The sequence below is a fragment of the Struthio camelus genome, chromosome 13, assembly GCF_040807025.1.
Source record: "Struthio camelus isolate bStrCam1 chromosome 13, bStrCam1.hap1, whole genome shotgun sequence".
Lineage (NCBI taxonomy): Eukaryota > Metazoa > Chordata > Aves > Struthioniformes > Struthionidae > Struthio > Struthio camelus.
Genome location: NC_090954.1, coordinates 20,145,197 through 20,169,293, shown reverse-complemented (window position 1 = coordinate 20,169,293; position 24,097 = coordinate 20,145,197). Strand labels below are relative to the sequence as shown.

Below are 24,097 nucleotides of genomic sequence, written 5' to 3'. Positions count from 1 at the left end.
AACTCCTGCTCTTGAAACATTTCAGCCTGTATTTCCCCACTCTCAGCCCATCACCCCACATAAAAAGATTCGTTTCTTTTGGGAACAATTAGGGAGCAGAAAGAAGATGGCATTGTGGAAAAGGAGGAATTACAGAGTTAGCAATGAAATTTGCCGTAGGGAAACTACTCCAAACATAGCCTGCTGCCCTCACCTAAAAGAGAAACGGTCGTTAAAAAATACTATTCAGCGAGGGGAAAGAAGTGTGAACAGCAAAAATATGTACATATGTTTTAAATAATTTTTTTAATTGTTGAGGCAGTAATACTTGGTTCATGGAACTGCAATATACAGAGAGGTGAAATAAATAGCTTATATATATATAATATATATAATATAGCTGGTTTTAAAATATTCCCTTATCATTGGTGTACTAGGTCATTTCGTAGTCACTTGAATGTATTTAGCAGCATTCTCCAGAACTGAGCATAATGCAGGATCACAGAGCCGTGACACCTTATGTCGTCAAAAAGGTTACAGAAGATCGATGCGTTGAGAACTCCACGGAAACTCAATCACTGCGGCACACACCATCTTGTCTCGGTCCAGCTTGCAGCAGACAATAAATAGATTACTGCAAAACTGGCAATTTTCAGGGCAGGGTCTCAGTAACTTTGGGAAAGAACTTTGGTTTTCTTTGGTTTTATTTATTTATTTTTAATAATTACTTTTTCCTCTGGGGATATGCTTGAAAAGTTGTCCTTTCCAAAAAGAGAAATAAGCACCTGTGTGTCATCAACAACAAGAAGTCAATTTAAATAGAGCAGTTCATTTTGTTTTTCAAGTCACAATAAATCCCTAACAGCTTTTCCCCAGCGTTTGCCATCTAGTCTTTTATTAATTTTTTTTATTTTTATTTTTTTTTAAACACAATGTACAAAAATAGAACTTCTTCCTTATTTTTAATGTAAAAATATTCCTCTGGTGCAGTTTTTTTTTTTGTGGTTTATTATTGTGACACTGTTTTTGTCTATTTTTAACTGGGGTTGGTGGGTCGTATTCTCTTAGTCCTCTTGGTGACTGTTGTGTACTTGAAAGGTTTCTGTATCTCCACTTGACCCTTTGGGTACCTCTTCATAAAATGTACATCTTGCTGGTTTTCCCGGGTCTTGGGCCCTTTTCGTGGCCTTCCTTTTTTGGTGAATCCAACATACCAGCCTGAATATTTTGCTGACATCAGTGCCGTATAGTTGTTTTCTAGGACTTTTTCAATGAAGACACACTCCTTACTGGTGCCATCAGGCTGAAAAAGGGAAAAGAAAATCCATTATCCAAATGTAAACCCAACGACCAACACCCAACTTGGCATAAATACAATCATCCCATCTGGACCTGGCTTTTGGCTCAAACATCTTAATAGGAGCAGAAGGAAACATCAACTGAAATAGAAATGATAAGTGTGAGAGCATCATTCAACTTTTTTCATACGCTCCTATCGAAGGAAGACAGAAAGATTTTTCCAAGGCAAACGCCGGTAGGTGTCCAGCTCCTTCAGTTGCAAGAAAAGTAAGATGTTTAGCTTTGCATTTTCCATTAGAAAGGAGGACGAAGTGAATTTGTTCCAAGGAAGCATCATATTTACAACGGAAGAAAATCAGAATCCCAAATGGGCCAGACAACAGCACTTCCACTTTACTGCTCACTTTTGAGATATTTTCCAAAATACCTTTTGGCCTTCTGTGCATATCTCCAAATCCCACCAAAATCACTATAAGCCTTAGTCTAAGCCTTTGGGGTGCTTTGGAAACACTCTCCCTCAGTTTCCAAGGTGCCACGTAGGGGCCAGGCAAGTTAACACTGCACGAGGAGCCGGGACAAGCAGACTCGTCCAAGCGATGGATGAGTGCTCGAAGCATCCACGGGTGCTAAGGACCTCAAATTTCCTGGTGAGTTCCTGGGACCGTGGAGGGTCCCCAAACACAGCCAGCTCTTTAGGAGTGGTGGCCGTGCAGCCAGAGGTGCTAACGCAAGCACGGAAGATCCTGACTTTAAGCCTCTGCTTTTTCAGGGCTGCTTTTTGTTTGGAGGGGGTTTCGTTCCTGGTGGCAGAGGAGAAATAATCCTTCCCCTTTCCCCACCTTTCAGTCCTGGCCTACAAGCAGACACCCAGAGGAACTGGCTTAGGAAAACACGTCTCTACATGACTTTCCTCCTCACAGAGGGAGCAGTCTCATGTAAACCCATCTCCTCTGCTAGTACCAACGCCACGGACCGCTGAAGCGGCAGCGCTCAGCTCGCCAAGCACTCCCTGCTCGGAGATTTCAGCAAAAAGGCTTCAGCTGAAAGATGTAGACTTTTAATCAGACACAGAAGGGGATTTTGAACATAGCTCTCACTTAATACACTGGGCTCTCATTTATGCAGCACAGGCAGCACTGGAGGGAGTCGCAGCATCACACAATAGCACATTTAGGTTGCTCGGCACAGGGGAAATTCTTCTCGCCTACAATCTTCTGCCAGAAAATATGTTTTGTACTTTAACTGCTGACTTACTGGTCCCGTACCTAGAACGTATCGCTTGCTGAGTGCCTCCTGTGCACCAGGCCTCGGCTGTGCAAGTCAAGAGACATTAAGGAGGAGGCACGTGCTCATTTCAGCCCCCGGATACTGTCGCAGCTCTGGGCGCTTTACAGATTCTGGACAGCGATAAACACAAGGTGGAACATTATACAGCATTTAATCTAACGCTTAGCAAAGCCAAAGGAAGGATTTCCACTGTAGTATCAGTCCAATCCAACTCTCACTGAAGACAAACACGAGGTTTTTAATGTACTGCAGGCCTATATTTACTTTTGCTATTAAACGCACGCCCTCCCTGTGTGAACAAAACGGCGTCAGACCCTTTCAATCCTCAGCTTTTGCACCCATCCTATGTCTGAGGGGAACAGAAAAAGAACAGACAATTAAGCAGCAGCGTATTCGCAGCAAACTGTAGCGGTGGTTAGCAGCAAGCTTCAGCGGCTCCCGCAGGGCCCGCTCCGGGCACGGCTGATGGGGGCTGCGGGAGCCCACTGCCCGGCTTTACCGCCCTTTCTGCCACGAGCGACAGCGCTCTGAGCCAGGCTAGGCCAGCCACAGCAAAGCTAGCACTCTTGCTCTTTTCTAAAAACCTTTTTAGAAAGTCCTGCAAAATCACAGCAGAGCTTGGTACGGCTCAAGAGCCCGAGCGTGGGAACAGCGGGACATTGCCGGTCAGGAACACCACCGAGCCATCTGAGCTGGCTCCGGCCTCATGGCACCTGCAGTCCTCAAGTAACCACGGATGAGCTATAAAAGCGGCCGCGAGACAGGAACCATCAGGCACAATAACCCAGGCCGGATTCCCCTCATCCTCAACCTCCAAAACCAGCCACCCCTGCCTGGTTTAATACTTTAGCAGACCTCCAACTCAATCAATGCAATAACGTGTGACATTAAGCCTACAATCATTAGCGTACTACCCTGTCAGAAGGGGTTGTTATTACACATAGGTCTCATTAAGAAGGCGGCAGCAAACAAGACAGAGTGGTAGCACCAGGCAAGAGAGTTGAAAGAAGGTGCAGGGTTGCATCCTTTCTCAACCAACATGCCGAATCCACCGTCCGCACAACCTCCATCCCTGCTTAGGCACAAAGGTCCTAGTTTTGTCATCCACAATCTGAAGCTCACAAATGCTTTAATGAATGGCAGGACTGGGCAAAGCTGAGTGGTCTCGGTTCCTGGGGGGGTCATTCTCCGAGTCCTGGGTTTGATCAAAGCCACATGAGCGGAGAAGGGGGAAATCAGTTGACACCACAGGGTTCCACCAGGTTTCAATGCGAGGCCATAAAAACCGCCCCAGGTTTCTCAGGCCTCAGCCCGCTACAAACCTTTCACCAATAAATGGAGAATTTTTAAACAATACCATGGCTGGGTTTCAAATCCACCCAAAACCAGGTGCTGATGAACCGACCAAATTTGTACTGCAGGGGTAGCAGGTAATTGGAACGGTCATTTCCCTTGTACTTGCAGAAAGGTCCTGGATTTGAGCCACAACTTTGTTGCTAGGAGAATTTAGGCATTTTCACGCAGTTTGGGAGGTTTCCGCTTGCACTGCAATGTCAGTTTCTCATGGAAAACGAAGACTGGAATTAAAAGAAAATGTGTGTGTAGGAGGGGGAAGTTATTCTATTAATAACAAAAAAGTATTTACTTATACCTTCAAATTTGCCGACAGAGCCTAAGACGGAGACAGGAGGTGTAGGAATAACAAGGTGCAACTCCAGGCCAACCTCAGGGCTAATTTGAAGTAAACAAGGCGCATGAGATAAAATAACATCGTTCTGGAAGAGGAAGAGCTAAACAACTTGATAACATGAAATTACAGTAACATTCACAAGTACTTCAAGATAAATCAGGATAAGGACCTTGCTCTTCCCCAAACAGAGCATTCCTGCATGTGCTAAGACACGTCAGAGACAGTCAAATGGTTTTCAAATACTTACAATATGATTTTAGAGCATCTGTTATAAAACCCAGTAGAACATAAATCGTTCACAGACACTACCTCCACCACGGAGAGCTGGACTCCAGACAGTCTATTAGGGGAAAAATGCAATTTATATCAGTAATTTCTAAGTGTCACCTTGTTTCCACTGGGTGCCAATCATTTAAGGTCTAATCATGTTCCTATTTAAAAGCAACAGCAAAAAAAAAACTCCTTGGGCCTGTCTCCTCACCCTCTTTGCCCTCAAAGAGAGGGCAGGATGGATGAGAAAAGGGACATGACCCTCCCCAGGTCCAGGGCAGAGCTGGCTTTCCTAACGTAAAGAAAATACCTATACTCCCTGCTCCAGCCGCCTGCTCACCTTTTCCCAAGAGTTTTTAGTGCTAACATTTGCCGCCGATACAGGTACCCTCTCACGCGGACATCAGCAGTGGGACCTTGTCAAGTTACATTTCATATACGCTTAGCTGTCAGGATGCACCTCGCAGAGTACGCTCCCTTCCAAACGTAGACTTTTACAGTTTGAAACGATGCTTTAAAATAAGCAAGAATACTTGAAAACACAGGAGGCAGTGGGAACCGCCTGACCCCAGCGTGGTGGCACTGCCGAGCAAAGCAGGAGCACTGTCCATAGCTCCAATTCCCAACTAGCTCCACAGGACAGGATTGCGGCATGGGCTTTGCGACACAAGGGCATCAAACTGTGCTAGGACTCAGAACAGGTAAAAATCAGGGAGAGAAACTCAGCCTGCAAAGTTGCAGCTGAAATCTTGCCCCAAGTCAAGCTGAATTAGAAATAGTCAGCTTTTTGCAAGTGCTGTACCCCATAACGTGTCCTCCCATCAGACGGCTCCAGGGCTACTTCAATCCTCCCTGTCCAAATGTGGGCAGGGCAGTAGCACTGCTGTCGCCTCCATGCACGTGCTAGGCAAGGAGAGCTGGAGGACAATGTGGTCGCCGTGGCACTCAGGAAGCAAGACCCCCGCCGTGCTCCAAGCTCTCTTCAATTCATCAACTCCTATAACTCCAGCAAGAGCTGAAAGTCACTGCCGGCTGCAAGCAAGATCCCACTGGTGGGACAACCTGCGTCACACTGCTCTTGGAGAAGCACCTACTCGTGCCAAACAAAGTCCCTCCCCTACATAGTATTTTTTGCCCATTTTGAGCACAGCTCAGAGTAATTCTTCACAGATGCATCATGGCTATCATTCCTTCCAGGCTTCCTTCACGTATACATCTCAAAAGCTACTGTCCATAACCTTCCCGGGCTACCGCCAAGCTCCCAGGATTTGCAAAAATAAATTTCCAAGAGCTTTTCGATCTCCCCTCCCTCCTAGTCAAAAATCTTGCTTGCTCTCTCCCGGTCTAGCCCAGATTTGCCTGCAAGCCCTCCACCTTGCTGGAGGCAGAGCAGCAGCTGGTGTGAGCCAGCCCAGCTCTATCGCCATCACACTGGAAAGAGCAAAGAGAGCAATGAGGTATCTGCATTGCTCCGTTGCTCCAAGAACTGCCCCTCACCTCCCCACCTCATCGTTAAGCACAGCAGGTAACAGCACCTACACACCACCGACTAGCACCAGCTGAGCAAAACAGATGCAGGCTGTAAACGCACCCTGAGCTGGCCCGGCCCGTGGCATGTCACACACTGGGGGACTGTCAGGTCTTGGTATCACACGTAAAAGTTTCACCTTCAGGAGGCAGCATATCCACAGTTAGCAGCAAGGCACGGCCCCAATCAACACCAGCTGCAGTGCCAGGGTGGCCCCTGGAAGGACCAGGGCCATCTCCATGGGAGATGCCCCAGCCTGGCACGGCGTTAACATCCAGCCCCCTTTACCTCTGCCACCTATGGGCAAGCATCCACCTGAAAGAGGTCAGTCTGCAGAGGGGTTTGCACGTAAATGAAGTTTTAAAGAGAAAAGCTCCATACAGCGTATCAGCTTGGCCCAGTTTCCTTCCCTTTTTTCATTCTGAAAGCAGACACTCTTCGCAGCAGACTATTTCATGCGCATCTGGCACATAAGCCTTCCTCTGCAGGCACCCGCGCTGCACAGATGCCATGCTCCCAACGCCCTCCGCGGTCTGCGGGAGCAATCCTGGCCCACAGCTCCCTGGCGGAAAGGGCTCCAGGACCAGGACGGAACTGCGGTCTCGCAAGGAGGACACCAACACCCATCTCCAGAGAGAAAGGGAAGAAATGGCTTTCCTGTGACCTCAATTCTTTCCAGAGAAGCAATTCAGAGCCTATTTTTACACATCCCTAGTACCCGTGGGAAGAGGTGGTTGCTGTTAGCTTTTGATAAACTTCTTGTAAACTCTTGTAAAACGCCTGATCTAAATTCCACCTTCCACAGAAAACTCCCAGGTATCACCCCGGTCTGCAAAGAGGTGCGAGAAAGGACAGCAGCGGAGGGCAAACATGGACAGACTACGAGATCCAAGCAGTATAAAGCACCATCCTTTCAGCGGGGTATCTCCAGTGCATAACAGCCAGAGATCGGCTCCGGACTTGGAGAACTGCTGCCCAGTAATAAGGCAATAAACTCAAATGGCTGCAGTTTCTTCATCAAGCCGGGCTAGAGCAGCACCAGCTGTGCAAGGCTCCCACTCCAGGAGGGGATGTCTCTCACACAGAGCTGTTTATACGCCGTGGGCCAATTTCATCCCATGTGTAACTGCAGGCAGAGGACTTAAAGGAGCTGCAGGCGAGCCAGGGTGTCTCCGAGTGCCATGAACTTACCAACACGGAGCGCTGGATTGTTTGCGCAGAGCATTTGGCGACAGCCCCTCCAGTATTAAACATGAAACATGTTGAACTGACACTAAAGCAGAATTAAGTGCCAAAGCATTTGCTGCTTCTACAATTACACGCTGGAGCTCTTTGGTGCTCCTTCTCTCCTGCACTCCTTTTTTTTTTTTTTATGACCCAACTTGGTCTTATTGTAGTTTTGCTTTCGTGTTTTAAGTTCTCCAAATGGAAAGGATCAAAGAGCTCTTTGTTGTTGGAGCAGGAGCGCTCCTCGGAGCAAGCCGACGCTGCCACTAACAGCTTGCTGCTCAGAGGGAAATCTCGGGAGCCTCTGTGCCACCAGCCGGAGCCAAAGCATTAGCAGGTGCAGCAGCCACCTCCTCCTTCTCCCCATTAGCCTGCAACACTAAGCCACCTGAGCAGCTTTTTATGGGAAAGGGAGGCCAGGGCAGGTTTTCTCATTTATGCCTCACAAATCTGGCTCAGTGGGCATCGGCAAATCCAAACTTCGCTTGGCTTTTATGGCAACAATGAGCTCGCATAAGCGGCTCGGATAACAACGCGCTGCGGCGAGAGATGCCTCCAAAATTGAAAGGTTTCTCTGTTCGCAGAGATCAGGGCACAAATTAAGCCTGTCGAGTAATGCTGTGTTAAGCTGTTGTTAGCTGAGCTTATGTTAACACACTTTCCCCCCCCGGCAAGCCACGTTGAAATTAGAAGCTGCCTGGGTGAGGCTGGTGTGACCGAATGCACCAGCGACGTGTTGCAAATAATAACAAACAACAAACCGTACGAAACACGGCTGGTATGACCCAGGAACGCCGGCTTGGCACAGGCCGCAGCGAGATGCAGCCTCTCAAGCGAGACTGGGACAACTCTCCTGCCTAATTATCACCTTTTGGCAAGTGCAGCCCCCCAAGTACAGTTCTGGAGATCGAGCCCTCCGCGCAAAGCGCCATCGCTTCCCTCTCTACAAGCCCCCTCCTCCCAAAAGTCCACAAACAGGGAAAACTGTCACTCAGCTGAAAGAAGGTTTCCAAGAAACATAGGCATCTTTCACACCACGTTATTATTTTTCATTAAGGAAAACTCCTGAAAAGAGGACCCTTTGTCACCCCTCTGCCCCCACGGCCCAGTTTCCTGGACAGTGCTGCACCAGGTGCAAGGCTCCCCCACGTTGCTCAACAACCCTTTCAAAGGCCTGCTGAAAATTTCCCTCTAACCCTGGCACTGCTATGCTTGCACACTGCATTATACAGAAGAAGCCCTGCCCTACATTTTAGAAATTTCAGAGCAGCCCCGGCGCGGCAGGCTGGGGTTTGCAGGAGACGCGCAGCTCAGCAGGTCCAACAAGCCAGTCCCGAATCACCCCCAGCTGAGGGGGCCAAAGGCTGAGGCACCCAGCGTCACTGATACCCTTCTAAAACCCGCTGCCGCTTCTCCCCCTTTACACATACACCTTCGAAACGCAGGTCAGAAGGTGTGACGAGTAAGGTGGAGGAGGCAGCCGCCAGCTCCAACTCCGGTAATGCTTTGGGAGAAATCGCCCTCCTCGCAGCATGGCAAACCTCAGCGCGCTGGCTGCTGGGACACTGGACCCAGCCAGACCCGTGCACTTTATAGGAAACGAGAGGACGGATCTGTCACAAGCATCCTGATGCTCAGCATCCTGCATTTACAGCATTTATCCTGACCACAAAGACACCTCTTGACCCAAATGCACGCTCTGCTCCTACACAGTGCTGTAAATCAGGGAAGCTGCATCCCTAAAGTGCCCAGAGCTACTCGGCCCCCAGCCCGCTTCCTCCCGCTCGCTGGCCTCTGAACCGGCACGATCCTCCGAGGAAAATACTCAGGAGTCATGAGGGGCAGTTCGATAAAAACGTCTGCCGGCGCACCAGAGAGGGTAATTACGTACACAGGACGGCGAAGCGCATTCATAAAGCAGGGGGAAGTAAGACAAAGCCCGTGAAGAGGCGATGCTTTGGAGAGAGGGTGCACCTACACGTGGCGGCCCCGTCGCCAGTTAGTTTTGCACATTTTTGCTCACGCTTGCCCATGTGCGCTGGGTGTAGCTTCCCTCTCCTGCAAGCACGGGCACAATCTCTTGCATGTGTGGGATGGGAATTACAGGCTTTGTGGCACTGCGTCCTGTCCGACCGCCACATATCTACAGCGTCTGTTGCACTCACGCTGCAGGACGCAGCGGAAACGGCGAGAACCAAGGCTGGGCAAGAGGGTTCTAGGTAGATGCACTTTTTGTATTTTTCTTTCCGTCTACCTTTCATTCAAAAACTAATATCTGTTCACTAACCCTCGTACTACCCTGGAATAGCATTTCGCTGTAAGAGATACAGAAGCACACAGTATCAAACGAGCATTTGTAAGGGTCAACCAAGCAAGGCTGTGACTATGCCAGGAGCTGCCTCCTCACCTGCTGCCTCTGTCCCAGGCAAGTTTACTGTTAACAGTACGGCAGGAGGGCATATATCCACAACTGGCGCAAACTAGAACAGCTTCATCTAGAAAAATGTAAATTTGTTTAATTAATAGAAATTCAAAACTGTCTCTCGGAGAACTGTGTGTACTTACTACTGATGATGAGAATGTCAGTCACTTCTAAATAAACTTTGCGAGACCAATAGAAAATTGAAGAGAATTGAAGATACATACTCTGGGCTTGCTGCAGTATGGAGCTACTGCTTGGGGAGATTTGAAACCACAAGCACGTTTCAGACGTGCTTCATCGTTTCATGACACCTACCATTACCTGCACCCACCTGATCCAACCAAGCATATATTTCTAGGTGCCAGTTAAGGTTAGAGGTGGGTAGGCATTTTTACCCATCCACACAAAGGACTATCTGTTTGGTTAACTACCCTGCTGGGGTTTGTCGCGTTTCCTTTTAAAGCAGTCATTTTTAGCCTCCGCCGAGATTCTACACGCTAGTCCTAAACTTTCTGGAAAAGGTAACCAGGAAGTTCAGCATATTGTAAGTAGGCTTAAGTCCATTATATAGGGGCCTATGACGCCACAGAAAAATAAAAAAATTAAAAAAAAAGCTTTTTCTGGCAGCAGGTCTGGTAAATCCTATGTTTATTCACACTAAACAAACACATGCGCGGACTTTTAAAGTTATCTTTTTAAACTAGTGCAGTCTCGTTCAACTGTTATTCTTGTAATGACTTCAGTTTCCATGGGGCAAGTTTAAATCAGGGTAGAATTTAAGACTGTGAAAGGTGGCCACTGACTGTCTGCAGGATAGCATTAGTTCTCTTTGTGCCACATTATATTAACAAGAAAAAAGAGAATCCCGTGATGAAATCAAGTGTCATCCATAAAAAATGGTCATCAAGGATTGCTCCAGCCTGGGAATGACAAGCTTCCTTCTGTATACCACAAATGTAAAACTTGCAAGATTTTTCCTCCTTCATGAAAACCTAACACCGTTCTTTACGTACCCCAAAAACAATGTAAGAAAGTGCCCAGGACAAAATTATATGTAACAAGATCTACTTTTTTTGACCTTAAAAATTCTATTGTAATGGCCACCTCAAATGGATTATCTTCTGCAGCTGTTGGAGCGTAAGTTTTATAGTTCCCTTCAAAATTAGCCTCTATTCTCACTTCACATCCAAAACGTACTTGGGAGTCTAGCAGAAACAGTCCTTGAGCAGCAGGATTCACCTGAATTCCTATCTCAGTCACGTCCACTTGAGGAAGACAACAGTGCATTACTTTGTTCCTTGCTGCAAGTTAAAAAAATCAGCATATTTCTAAAGTGACATCTAAAAGAAACATCATCCCCAGCTTGGAGAGGCTCAAGACCAACAAAAATTGCTCTTGAGAGATAAGATGGTCTGAAAAAAGCAATGCAATTCATCTTCATTCAAGAGTCCGTACAAGATACACCCTCTCCATCCAAACAGGATGGGACACGACCAGCGCTCAGAGATGATCATTCTCTCCCAATAGTTTTAATTAATATTTGACCTTAGAGAACTGAATTATTCCTATTTGACAAGGTCAAAATAGTCTTTCCTGGAGCATTCTCCTAGCGCTGCAAAGATAATGTTCGCATTGAACAGGAATCCTGCACCTGCACTGGGAAGAGATGAGGTCTGAAGAGGAAGCCTCTCATCCGCACCGTTGCAGCTCCAGTACAACACACAGCTGCAACCACCGCAAAACACAGGGGACAGCATGTTAGCAGGCCTGTGGTCATACTCGTTCCTCGAGCACAGAAAGGATTAAATTAAATTCTCGTGTAGTTTTGAAAAAGAAGGCACCTATTCTCTGAAAGGGGATATACAACTTCCAGCCATGGAGTAAGATAAAACTTCAGAGGTCAAGCTTACAAGCTTGGTCCGCAACACGAACCTAGACTTTGCAAAACTTCAATTTGAGAGAGGTAATCGTTGCTTCTTAAGAATAGCCAAAGGAAAACGTGAAGTTTGCTAAAGAAGAATCTCAAGAAATCCAAATGCTTGTTAACGCAGGTCTCTGGTGACCAGATACAGCCTGGAGATAAAGAGCCAGTGTTCACATCCTCAGCTGAGCAGCTGGGACTTCCTAAAATAAATTCAAATCATGAAGAAATTTATTTTTAAGATAACAGGATAAGTGGTTGTCAAAAGGCACCTTTTGTTTTATCTTCGAGCAAACCCTTAACTTAAAGTACTCTGGCTGTACCAAGAAACCTAAGATAACTGGAGATTTTGATATATGCCTAACGTGTGAGTACAAGCACCTCTGGACCACCTTTTGGCTGTCCTGTGAAGTGGCATGTGGAGCACAGTCCCATCTCAGACATTCCCGCTGCCATCCAAGGATGCCCTGCCTGCAGGATACACAGCTCATGTCATGCACAGCTCCTCTGTCCACAGCTTGGTTGAAGTGAAAACCTTCAGTCCTTGATGAGCCTAAGAGCAACTCTATCAGTCTGGGGTGCTTGGAAGACCGCACAAACTGAAGGTGGCTTACAACAACTTAGCACAGTCCTTAAATAGTCCCATTATTGTTATGAGACGTTAGCTGATGCCAGTCCAACAGTGTAAGCGTTCTATCTGGCAAAGTAGCTAAATCCAAACCCAACCACAACCACACTGTGTGTGTTTATACGGTCCTCATAATTTCCATTTATGAAACCTGTAATCTAAATCCATGAGAGCAAGCAGGCAAAATGTACAACACAGTATCCAGTCCTCTGAAATCATTGATTAAACATTCAGTAACAAATGATTGGTGAGGGAATATATTCAAAAATTGCCTAGGTAGTGATAAGCTTCTTTTTCTCTCTCCATTCAGTGGCATGAATCTACAGCCTTCTGACTAAAAAAGCCTTCAGAGCCTTAGCATCCAAAAATGCACAGACACATGCGTACAACTAAGGTCAGACTCTTAAGAATTAATTTTTAGCCATTTATGAAATAAAGGGGCCTCCTCTATAAAAGCCAGTTTCTTCCATCTCCTCATCCTCTCATCAGAAGTGGGTATAGTGTATCAGCTCAAGCACCTCCGTATCTCCTAGCTATCCCCGTTCTCTGTGCAAGCTTTCCCATAGCTCCTTCCCAAGCTCTGCTCTTTTCCATATTTACCAGTATCCACAAAACTGCTCCCCCTCTCCTGAAGACATGAAGCTTCAAAATGACCTTCAGGTTTCACCTCCCTGCAACACCAAGACCAGCATTTTCCTAGCCCACTACATCACACAAAAAATCTAAACTTTTTCCATAAAAGCTATTACCTGCTTTTATGCCATTCTCCCCCTCTCCTTTCCACCTCCAGTGAACCTCTATGCAAAACACTGCTGTAAACAAACTGTCAGAAATACAGAATTAGGACAAGGCCCATTGCTAATAGCAAATATTAATGCTGCAAAGGTCCAGTTAGTTCACACAGACTCCTACCACTTCGAAGGAGCCACTGCAACATCGATGTTTCTTCACTTCTGAGCCAAAGCCGCCTCCGTGTAGTAAACACTGGACAGTAGTTTCACTGGACTCCACCATAAATGGCTTCTTGGGAATTATTACACGGGTTGTGCCGCTCAGTGCAAAATTTCCAGGAAAAGCCAGGTAATGCTCGGCATTTGACTGCTGCCGCGCACTGTGCCACCCCTCTGGCTGCAGCATTTCACCCCTAGACCTGGTACGATTTTGCAAAGGATGGGAGGATCACCACAAGCCAGCAGGGAAGGTGCATGACGGGGTCAGGCAAGTATTTAACACATTGCGCATACAGAGAAGTAATATGACAACGCAATTACGATGGGTCCACGTACCCTGAGACTGTATGACAATAATGTCCCTGCTGTATTGCCTAGCTACTCCTCCTTGGAGAGGTTTTTCTAACACTTTTCCAGCACTGTAAAGATCTGAAATTGCGACGAACGAGCCACATACAAATCCCACCAACATTCACGGGAGTTTGAATGTGATGTTTCAGTTTGCCCAGCAATGGAAAAGGAGCAGCTGTGAAAAAGTTGCAGTGTTTACCAAAGCCTCATGATATTTTGGGGCTCAGATTGGAGGAGGAAACAGACTGGACGAAACCACTTTAAGTTTCACGAGAATCTCAGCTTCTGAATTTCCAGAACAAAAATTCAAATTTTTTCCACCGGTTACAGAGAAAAGCCTGAAGAGGGGAGTGCAAAAGACAACTCCACTGAAAAAAATCATTTCTCTTATCTCATTGTTTTTAAGACCCTTATAATCCTAGGGCCCCTGGGTCAAGATTTTTGGATACTTGAGACTGGTTTCAGATCAGGACCATATTCAAAGTATGACAAGGTTCGAGGTTGTTTGGATCCAGGTTCTTTTTGGAGCGCTTATTTAGACCACTGAAATGGAAGACAAACTCAAAGGGAGTGGAAGCTCAGCAACAGTTCACTAAAAAAGAACCAATTCTGCCATATGTGAAGAAACAAACTTCAGTTCAAAATGAGATGAGTGAAATCCAGCAAAAAACATGTCAAGTTTTGTTTTCATGCGAGATGCCAAGTCAGAATGGTTTGCGATCCAACATGTCACAAGCAGATCTGCAAAATGTGTGCTATTAAACCTGACACTCCACCAAGTTCTGGTCCTGATTTTGTTGCAAGTTCACCATTCAGCCCAGAAATTGTTAGACTTTATAAGCCTTTTTCAAGTAACCCTAATACTGTGCAACTCGGGAGGAAAAAAAAAAAAAATCTGGATAAGCATCAAAACCCTGTAAAATGCAGAGTTTTGCCCCAAATCCAAGATGCAGTTAGGCATGGTTTTAAATATACAAGCTGAGGAGTGCAGACACTTCATCTACTGCATCTGGGTTTCAAACTGCAAACCTCTGGCTACACAAAACTGCTGAGTAACAGCACAGCTGGCAGAGCATCCCCTGCCCCAGGCGCGCGCCTTTGTCTACGCGCCCCGCATCTCTGCAACGTGTTTGGCCAGTGGTTCTCACTTGCCTTCCCACCACCGTGTCAGGGACCAGGCTTCGGTACAGGAAGGCACCGGGGAAGAGCGCGTCCAGACGCTGTCCAGGTGTGCACAGGCGAACTACGGGCATTATGTTCTAATCTCTGGCTCTCCTCCTCCTCCTCCAGCTGCCACAGCTCCCTAGCTTTACAGAAACACTCTGGTTTCACACCATCAGGATTTCAAAGGTAGCTTTTCAAGAATGCTCAACCTCAGTCTTGACCACCAAAGTCAACTTAAAAAAAAAAAAAAAAAAAAAGGAAAGTCCTCAGCTGCTCCAGATACACCAAAAATAAAGGCTTTGGAGAATCCACCTGGTTTTTCCTACCTAGGCAAGTCTCTTTGTCCAACTGGGGATTCCCTGAGCCAAAGGGCGGCTCCCACTGAGCAACCTGGATTTTGAGTAACCCAAGACATTCCTTTTCCTGTAAGGCCAGAGGTATTATAAAGGGCCAAGACTGCATGCACGGGCCATAACAAGCGCCTTCACTCTTTGATGCTGTCAGAGTTTTTTTAGCCAACTTTCCTGACTAAACACACACATGCTTCAAGAAAACCCCTATTTTAAAGCTGTAATGTAAACAACCCCAAATTATTACTATCCCCTAAAGGCTACTGCTGGCAGGAATCAGTGATAAAGCTCTGCCAGAGCAGTCTGGCATCTAGCAACAATTTGTTTGTTGTCCTGCAAAAATACAGAGAGCCTTGCCATATGGTACTAGCAACTTTCTGGTAACATTAAGAAATATATTGGCTTGGAAAGCAATTATCACACCAGAAAAAGCCCTGTTTCTGAGGCAGGTCAATGGTGTAAACTGTTATCAGCCGAGCGGCGCGGGTCAGGGGAACAAGGAGAGGTGACGGTGGTCAGCAGAGCCACGTCACCTTCAGCTGCAGACGACGTGCCACTGGCACAGCCATGCGTTGGCTGGCACAGCTTATTTTCTTCTGGGCAGAGAGAAGCTGGACTTCATCTCTCCCCGCGCTGAGAGGGCTTCAGCGCTACAGACACAGCTACCGCAGAGCTGGCCCCAGAAAGCGCCCAAGATACCTAGCGTCCTCCTGGGCTTAACGCGAAGCTGAAGCAATGCTCCAGCCATGCCGAATGGCCGGGGCTGTTCCTACCTTCTAATGAACAGCTTTTTCCCCACTATCCGTATTAAACACACAGAAGGGAGAAATAAAAACAAACCCATTAAAAAGCTTTTTAAAAAATAACACATATATATTATAATGATTTTCTGAGAGTGTTTGTATAGGGGGTCACTCAGGGTGTTTTAAAGAAATTCAAAAGAGACATGGTGCAAGTCAGCATGCAGATTTGACGGGTGACCATGTATTTTACAGTCTCACATGCTCTTAGGATTGAATTTTTAGAAGGAGCTTAACTGGATACAAATGAGCAGAGATTTCTGGGGACTTGACTTCTCTCACTTTCTGTAGAGCTCAAAATGTATTCCCCTCCCTCCTAGGCTATGCTCCTAAAAGGGAGACAAAACCCAGAGTAAGAAGCACTTCTTATACCGACAGTAGTCCCTCTGGGCTAAATCCCAAGGCTTTTGTCAAGAGAAGTTTGACAAAGCCAAATCTGCCTGCAGAGCTACAAATCTAGACTAACAGGATTCTTGCTCATATTTGATTTCACATCTGACATGCAGTGCACTTTTTTTTTTTTTTTTAAATCAGACAGTTGTGTCTGGTTTAAAGTTGAGCAAGTCATCAACCAGAAAGATTCAGGCCTGGTCAGAGCAGTCACCTTGGAAAAGTAACTGCAGCTTTTCTCATACTTTTCACATTCACTTTCCACCTTCCCTTTATCAGAACAAACTGGTAGGGGATGACACTTGAGATGAGATAGACACACTATTCCGCCAGCTGCGTATCAAACTCTGCTCCTGTTTCTCGACGTTTCTCTATAGTCACACCCTACGTCAGAACAAGAACTCACCCTAATTCCTGTGGGGTTGGAGTTTCCTAAAGATTCGCAGTATCAAGACTTCATCCACGCTATGTGGAACAGCATCACGTGGGACCACAGCACAAAACTGACAAACAACTGTCACCACGTTGTCCTGACTCCTCCACGCCAAGAACCCTGGCCACCACGAGGAGAAAGCTCCATTACCCAGCACCTGCTTCTCCCTCCTGGAAGAGTTCAAGAAGTGACTTAGCTTACTGAGAGGAGGAGCTTGTATTCAAAACCAAAGCAACAATGAGCAAGGAACAATATTACCTATGGATCTGGAGAAGACACAGTCCAGATTAGGTGGACCAGCCATGGAAGAACATTAGTGGGACTGCTTGGAGCATATCTTCTGAAGCAACTTCTGGATCAAATTTAAGATTTGCTTAGCTCCTTCCCCACTCACCTCAAATCCTTTGGATTCCTGCTAGTCATTACTTACCTTCAGTGCTCCTGCATCTCACTCTGAAAACTGATGTCTCCCTTCCCATGGTCTGCAGTAAACAGTCTCTCCTCCCACTTCGCAGCTTTGAGGGAAGCCAAGGTCCATCCTCCTCTGTTCTTGGTCAGTCCATATGGACAGGCCTATTCTTGCCTCTCCTTTATGGTTCAAAGTGTGAAATATTCCTATTATGGACACCGGCTGATAACCTGAGAGCTACTGCCAACTATACTGTATAATCCCATGGGTGGGTGGTTGCTAGAGAACCACAGAAAATTCCCTAGCAACAGTGTACTGAGGACTGAAGATACTCTAATCACCAAGTACCAACCACTGCAGCATTAGGAGAGCCTCACGTGAAATTGGGCCACTTTTGGCTCCTATTTCAAATATCCTTACAGAGTAAGGGACGTAGGGTACGGAAAAGGAAGGAAGGACAGAGCCCTTTATTAGTCACCTCTGCTAAAGATCTGTAATGCGTGGGGTGGCTCTCATCCCCTGAAAACCACAGGGTAGCATCTCTGCTTTGCATGGAAATAAAAGGGAGAAATTAAGCTGCCGTCTTTCAGAAGACACTACCAGGGACCTGCCTTCAAAGCCTGCATGTTATGTGAGGCAGACGGGAAAATCAGATCACGGGATGCTCTTCCCTATGGGAAGGGGCAGGGCTCTGCTAGGGGATCCTGTCCTGCCGACAGATCCAGTCTAAGTCTTCAAACGGATCAGTGACCTCTTCCAAACACTCTCATAGTGATGGGGACAGAAGACGGGCAAGGAAAAGGAAAAGAAATCCCTGCAACGCCCTGCTACTCTAGATAGCATGAATTTGCTGTAAGGGCAGGCGCAGTAAGAACAGTTAGAGGTGGCCAAAGTAATCAACAGCCACCTGCTCACATCCTCGTCTGCTGTTCCTTGCTGTGGTGATTTAAAAGACTTGACTTTGACAGTCTTTTACAAACATGAAGTCCCTCGCTTTATTGACATCATTATCTCAATGCACGAGATAAGGAAGCTGAGGCAGAGAGAAAAGCCACAAAGGGACTCACCAGGAAAACCTCAGTTAGAAACCTAGAGCTCCTCCAAAGAGACTATTCGTCCCTCTCCCCCTCCCCCCCCAACATTAAATTATTGCAAATATTCAGCGTTCCTATGTTCTACGTGAAAAGTCACACTATACCCCTTCCCATGAACACCCTCACGTGTCTATACATAAGAAGCTACAGATACGGGATTGAGAGAGGGAGCGCGCGTGTGAGCACCAAGTGAAATGTATCTGTCTGTAAAAGGTTCTATTCAATATGAACATCACAGTATCAGGAGGAATTATTAAAGTGAGATAACTACAGAGATGGCATAAGAATGCTAAAGACCTGGAACAGAAGCGTTTTCACATGAAAGCAAAGGGAGGCTGAACCTTTCACAGAGTCCTCTTCTCCCTAGTGTTCATAGGAAGCCCAAGTTAAATAAACAGTAATAAAAAAAAGAAGACTTTTTAACAAAAACATCTACTATTCCTCTTCTGAATCTTCATATTTTAATCTCTCTCCTTGTAATATAACGCCACCATAAAGTTCAGTGGTCCATAGAAAAGCAGAATGAGAAAACTCGGGACTTACAATTTCTTCATGTGTTAAAATAGAGACACCAAAAAGCCACAGGCAAAAAAAAAATATGGTCAGAAGGGAAAAATAAAAGGAAATCTTTCTTGGGCCCTCTTTACCACAGCACCAAAAATCAACCAAGAAGCACAATCCAGTTTGTTTTCCCTTGATACAGGTTGTCTTTAGCAGAAAAGTCATTCCCTGTGCAACACCTGCCCTGTCACCGGTTTTCATAAGCACCACATAGAACCAAACTGACCTCAAAAGTTGCATGCTGTGACAATAAATAAAGTTAGAAGCCTGCCCATAACACCTCCGAGACCCTTGGCCAACGCGAGCTGCAAACTTGCATATAGAAACAAGCAAGCGCGAGAGAACACAAGGCTTTGGGCTCCTGAGAAAGCTCCATCAGATGGCTGCAACTCAGAAAAGCTGGCACGGGTGCAAGCTCTGATATTAAAAAAAAAAAAAAGAAGAAGAAGAAGAAAAGGAAAAAAAGAAAACAAGGCTGCTCTTTTGAACCCTGCAGATTAGTGTATTTGCCTGTAACATAGCTAGCTCCAACGTGGGGAAGGAGCCCAGTTTCTGGAGCAGTCGCATTCGTCAGGCGTTCCAGTTGAGAACAACAACAACCTGCTCGGGTTTGTAATACCCTTTGTAGGTGATTATGGGAAACAAAAAAGAACTAAATTCAAAGCAGCTTTTTCAACTGGGGGGGATCCAAAAACGCTGACTGTGAAGGAGAACAAAGCCAGATGGCATATGCTGGTATTGTTGGGGATTATGCAGTGTAAGGCAATAGGAAATGAGCAGAGAAAAAGAACCAATTTTGTCCCATGGCTCCTCCGTTGCCAAATGAACATACCGGGGCAACCGTGAAACAATCAGTTTATGGGTTTCATTCCCCTCCACCCCCAGACCGAACTTAAATATTTGTATAAGCCGAGGCGTAACTTTTATCTAATGTTTTCCTTGGGGTTTACTAGCTGTTTAGAGCATTCGGTCTAAAAAGCATTCCCTCAAATGCTTGCCACAAAAAGAGCTGAAACTATGATACTAATTAAAACCACACTCTTTGGTATCAAGAAGACATGCTATTATTTTCTTTTTTGCTCATGAGAAGCTGTTAATATGGGCAATGCGTCTGGAACATTTTCCTTCCAAGCGCAATGCTCAGTACCCCCTCCTGCTCAGGTCGGCTGGTTTATGAACTTGTCAGCAGTCTGGGGTGGGAAGGCTCAGATGGGATATTTACAAGAAAAGTTTTGGGGGGGGGTGTTCTGGGTTTTTTTTGTTTGTTTGTTTTAGTAACAAACTGTTTGCCAACTTAACGTTACAAAAAGCGCATCAAGAAAATACAAAGGCTTTACGCGGCATGGAAGGTGACGGGGTAAAGAATCGTCCTGCCTTGTTGCCCAGTGGGCCAAATGAAGGGGCGGATCTTGCCAAAATATACTATACATTTTGAAAAACAGCCTCTGATTTTGCCAGGATGCTTCTGGACACGGCACAGAGCAGGAAAGGATGTGGGTTGCTGCTGTGTACCCTTAGCGATCCACACGAGGGTAAATGCTATTAAAGAAAACAGTAACGTTTTATGCTCATTTCATCCCGTCCAATTTAGATGATACTGCTAAGGTCTCCATTATTGTGCTATCAGCACCTCATAAACATTAACATATTTATCCTTATAACTTTTCCAAGAGAAGGGGAACTGCTGTTATCACATTTAAAGGATGGAAAACTAAGGCAAAGACATCAAGGGTCAGATTTTAGGAGTGTTGAGCGCAATTTTCAAAAGCATCCATCCCTATCCTAAGCCATCTAAGTCCAGTTAAAAAATTAATTTGCTTGTCCAAGATCGAACAACAACGTCTCGTTCGGAGCAGGTAATAAACCACAAAAGTGCAGGAAGCAGCAAACTGGCTGTTCGGGTCTAATTTTCCCAGCGCACCGAGTTATTTCCAAGTCCCCACTGATTTGAAGCAGTGTCCTGGAAACTCAACGCTTTGCGAAGGCAGATCCTCGGTGGCTTAGGCAGGGTGCCACAATTAGTGGCTGCGTTTGGAAGATCTAGCCCAAGTCACAAAAGAAGCATCTGCACTCCTTGTGAGCAAAACCAAAGTGGCAGGAGGGATCCTCTGGGAAAGGCACTTGTCCCTCAAGTGTCACTCTTGGGACCACAAAAGTAAATAATGTTTCATCAGAGCAATTGGTTTCTGGTTTCTCTTTGGGAGCGTGGCTTTCACTGCACCGACTTTGTTGACTCAAAACAAAACTCGGCTTCCTTTTTTCGCAGCCACAGAGATGCCAGATTTTAATTCCTGGCGTGCAAAGTGTGGGCAGTGGGGGAAGGGGCCTTTTATGGGTGTTTGGTGATATTTTAACTTTGAACAACCTCCTGCCCAGTGATTAAGCTTCTTGGTTCGCCAACAATACAGAAAAACTGCCTAAGTTACAAAAACAAGTTAATACATAAAAAATATGACTTCAGCAAAGAAGTTAAGCTACACGGGCGAATATGCTGTAATTTGTTACATGCTTCCATTGTGCAGGGATCCAAAGTAATAAAATATTCCTGTAATGTTAGAACCGTGAGGCCCAGCCCTAATAAGATGTTCAGATTCCAGTATTAGCTTTGCCACACTATACCCTGCCTCACTATTGAAATGAGCATTACATTGCTATCCTACCGAGCACATTCCTACGTTTTTTCCTTTTTTTTTTTTAATTTCACCCCAAAGAACGATATATTTCTATCGAGTAATGCAGTTACTGCGGCGATGTCCTCAGCACTGCGAGGTGGAGATGACATCTTTTGCCGATTTATGCAACTGTAAAGCCATGCGTATCTAAACCATCATCGTAAAACCCCGGTGGCTGGCTACAGCGCTTGGTTTTATGGACGTGGGGGAGGGCTTGGTAAAGGTAGGGGCTGCCTTGGAAATGCCCCATTCCCCCAGTCCTGCTTCTCATTTGAGGCTGACAGGCAAAGTTCGAACACATCATTACGGCTTTGAGGAGGCTGCTAAAGGTAACACTCATATTACAAATGAATTAATAGGAAACACTTACCTTCCCCACTAGCTTGCCTTTCCTGTTCATGCAAAGGTAAAAGTCTGTCTCTTTGCCTTTGATCCGGACTTGGCTGCCAAAAGTGTCTGTTTCCACTAGAAGCTGGGCTTGTAAAAGAAGAAGAAGAAGAAAAAAAGCATTTACCAGTGGGGTCACATTAAGTCATGGGGTGTGCAAGGCTCATCAGTGTGTCCTCCCGCTACAGCTACCTGAACCACGTGACGCTGTGGGCACCACAAGGAAACCCAGAGAGCCCATCCATAGGCTGAACTTGGTCACAGGTGCAAATCAAGGTCTTCACCGAGTCCTGTGCACCCACTCTGGGTTTAATACCAGAAAATGTGCGCATACACATGTGCACTCTGCCTGTCACCACTACATCACCAGTAATATATAGCTCGATGTTCTCCTTCACACCGAGGTTGTGGATTACAGTCTCATGGAAGGAAAAAGATCAGCATGACAAGAATGAAATTCCCTTCTCCCCCTCCCCGTCAGCGGCCCTTAAACACTTCACAGCAGCGTCCCAGCCACACGCTAGAGAGGCAAAGCAACATTCTGCTCTTCAGGCTTCCTAAAGATCGCTGAGACAGCTAGGAAGGGAGAAATTCAGTGCTAGTTGCTCTTTATGATGAACACGTGCACTTTAGAAGTCCTTTGTGTGTCCAGACGTGTTCCCAGAAGGTCACTGATTGCTCTGTGGCAATCTAGTTCAGCTGAGTCTATGACTCTTGCACTGGCTGGGAGAAACATGGCCAATGACATAATGCCCATCTGTAAGGGCCGCAGTGCTTCTTTGCAGCATTTCCAGGAGCCATAGCAGAGGATAGATTTCTGTTACAACCTAACATGCCACCTGCCTTGACACAATTTAACCTGCAGAAGCGGGCCAAGTCGCCACCTGGATCTGTAGCACGCTGCCATCATCACTAAAACCTGGACGTATTTGAATTCAGCATTTCATTCTGTCTCATTTCAGAATTAGGATCTGAACACGAATTCCAATCATGCTCGAGGTTCAGATTCCACAAATTTCCCTAGAGAGTCAGGAACATGCAGACTGGACATTTTGGTTCAGATCCATCTCCGATATGCAGGGGAGAAAGTAGACATGGTCGAAACACAATGCAAGAATGTGTAAGTGTCAGCAAGTGCAAATCCACAATCCTGTTCTGGAAATTCTCACATTTGTAAGAACTAAGTCTTACCGTAGAAACACTGCTTTTGCCAAACTCTGGAGAATGTTTGATCTGTGCTGCAAAAAGTCACATTCTTTTTGGCATTCATATTTCAAACTTTAAAACCCTCTAAGAGCAAATATGTTCACTGTAAGGATTTACCAGGGGGATAGAAATAGGAGTTTGTTTCATTTAAACACATTAATATTTTTCCCACTTGTAAAGTCAGCTTTTGGCTTCTGCAGCAGTGCAAATATCACAAACCTTTAACTCGCAAAGGCCCTAAATGGAGTTTTCCCTTTGCAGCTCTGTCACATATGCAAGTTCAGGGTTTTTCAGTTACTAGATGTTTACATTTATTTAGATATATCTGTTATCCCTTTATCACAAGGGATATTTAAAGAATAACTTATTTCTAACAGCAAACGGGATAATGCCTGTATTATACCAGTATATTACTTACAAACATACATAAACACGGGCAGTTATCTGAGTCTTTCAGAAACGTATCCATGTTTTTGGGTTTCTGGGATAGAGGCCAGCTCGTTGATGATAACTGCATGCTGCAGACCTCTCCCCAGTTGCCAAGGAGGTATCAAACCAGTGACCTCCCATGCACTTAAGCGAGGAAGGACTCCATGAACCAGAAATATGGCATCATAGTAAGGATATAAAGATGAGCAAAGCCAGGATGGGGGAGATGACAGTGGGTCAAAGAGAGGTGTTCAAGGGGAGGCTGAGCAAAATGGTAAATACCAACAGCTTCAAGGAGTTCAGGGAGACTGCTCAGAGGAGCTCTCCCAGCCGCAAAAACGGACCAGGGAACAGCCAAGGTATGGATACCTTTAGGGAAGTGACTGACTGTGAAAAGTCGTCCCCCCACCACGAGCAAAGGCCAGAGGACTAATGGTCAACTGCAGCAGCCCATGCCCGAGTGCAGGTCATCGGGCCAGCACTAAAGATCCCAAAGACCGGCCCGAGCACCACGGTCAACTCCGAGAGCTTCGAGGAGTCGTCCACAGATCCACCCGGTGATGCAGAGGGACCGAGGTCCACCAAAGGGCCTGGCTTGACAGCTTGCAGACAGGACACAGCAAGCGTGTTCCATGCCGTCTGCCAAATTT

General features: G+C 46.0%; 1 protein-coding gene across 2 annotated transcripts in view; it reads right to left on the bottom strand.

Moving 5' to 3' along the window:
• Positions 1 to 306: 306 nt before the first annotated feature.
• Positions 307 to 24,097, bottom strand: part of FGF18 (fibroblast growth factor 18) — a 77,514-nt gene continuing 53,723 nt past the window's right edge. For both annotated transcript variants that reach the window (XM_068959186.1, XM_068959185.1), the window contains 2 exons: positions 21,796 to 21,902; positions 307 to 1,282 (listed from right to left, as the gene is read on the bottom strand). In XM_068959186.1, the coding sequence (XP_068815287.1) occupies positions 1,016 to 1,282; positions 21,796 to 21,902 (374 nt within the window). In that variant the 3' untranslated portion in view covers positions 307 to 1,015. The remainder of the gene's footprint in view (positions 1,283 to 21,795; positions 21,903 to 24,097) is intronic.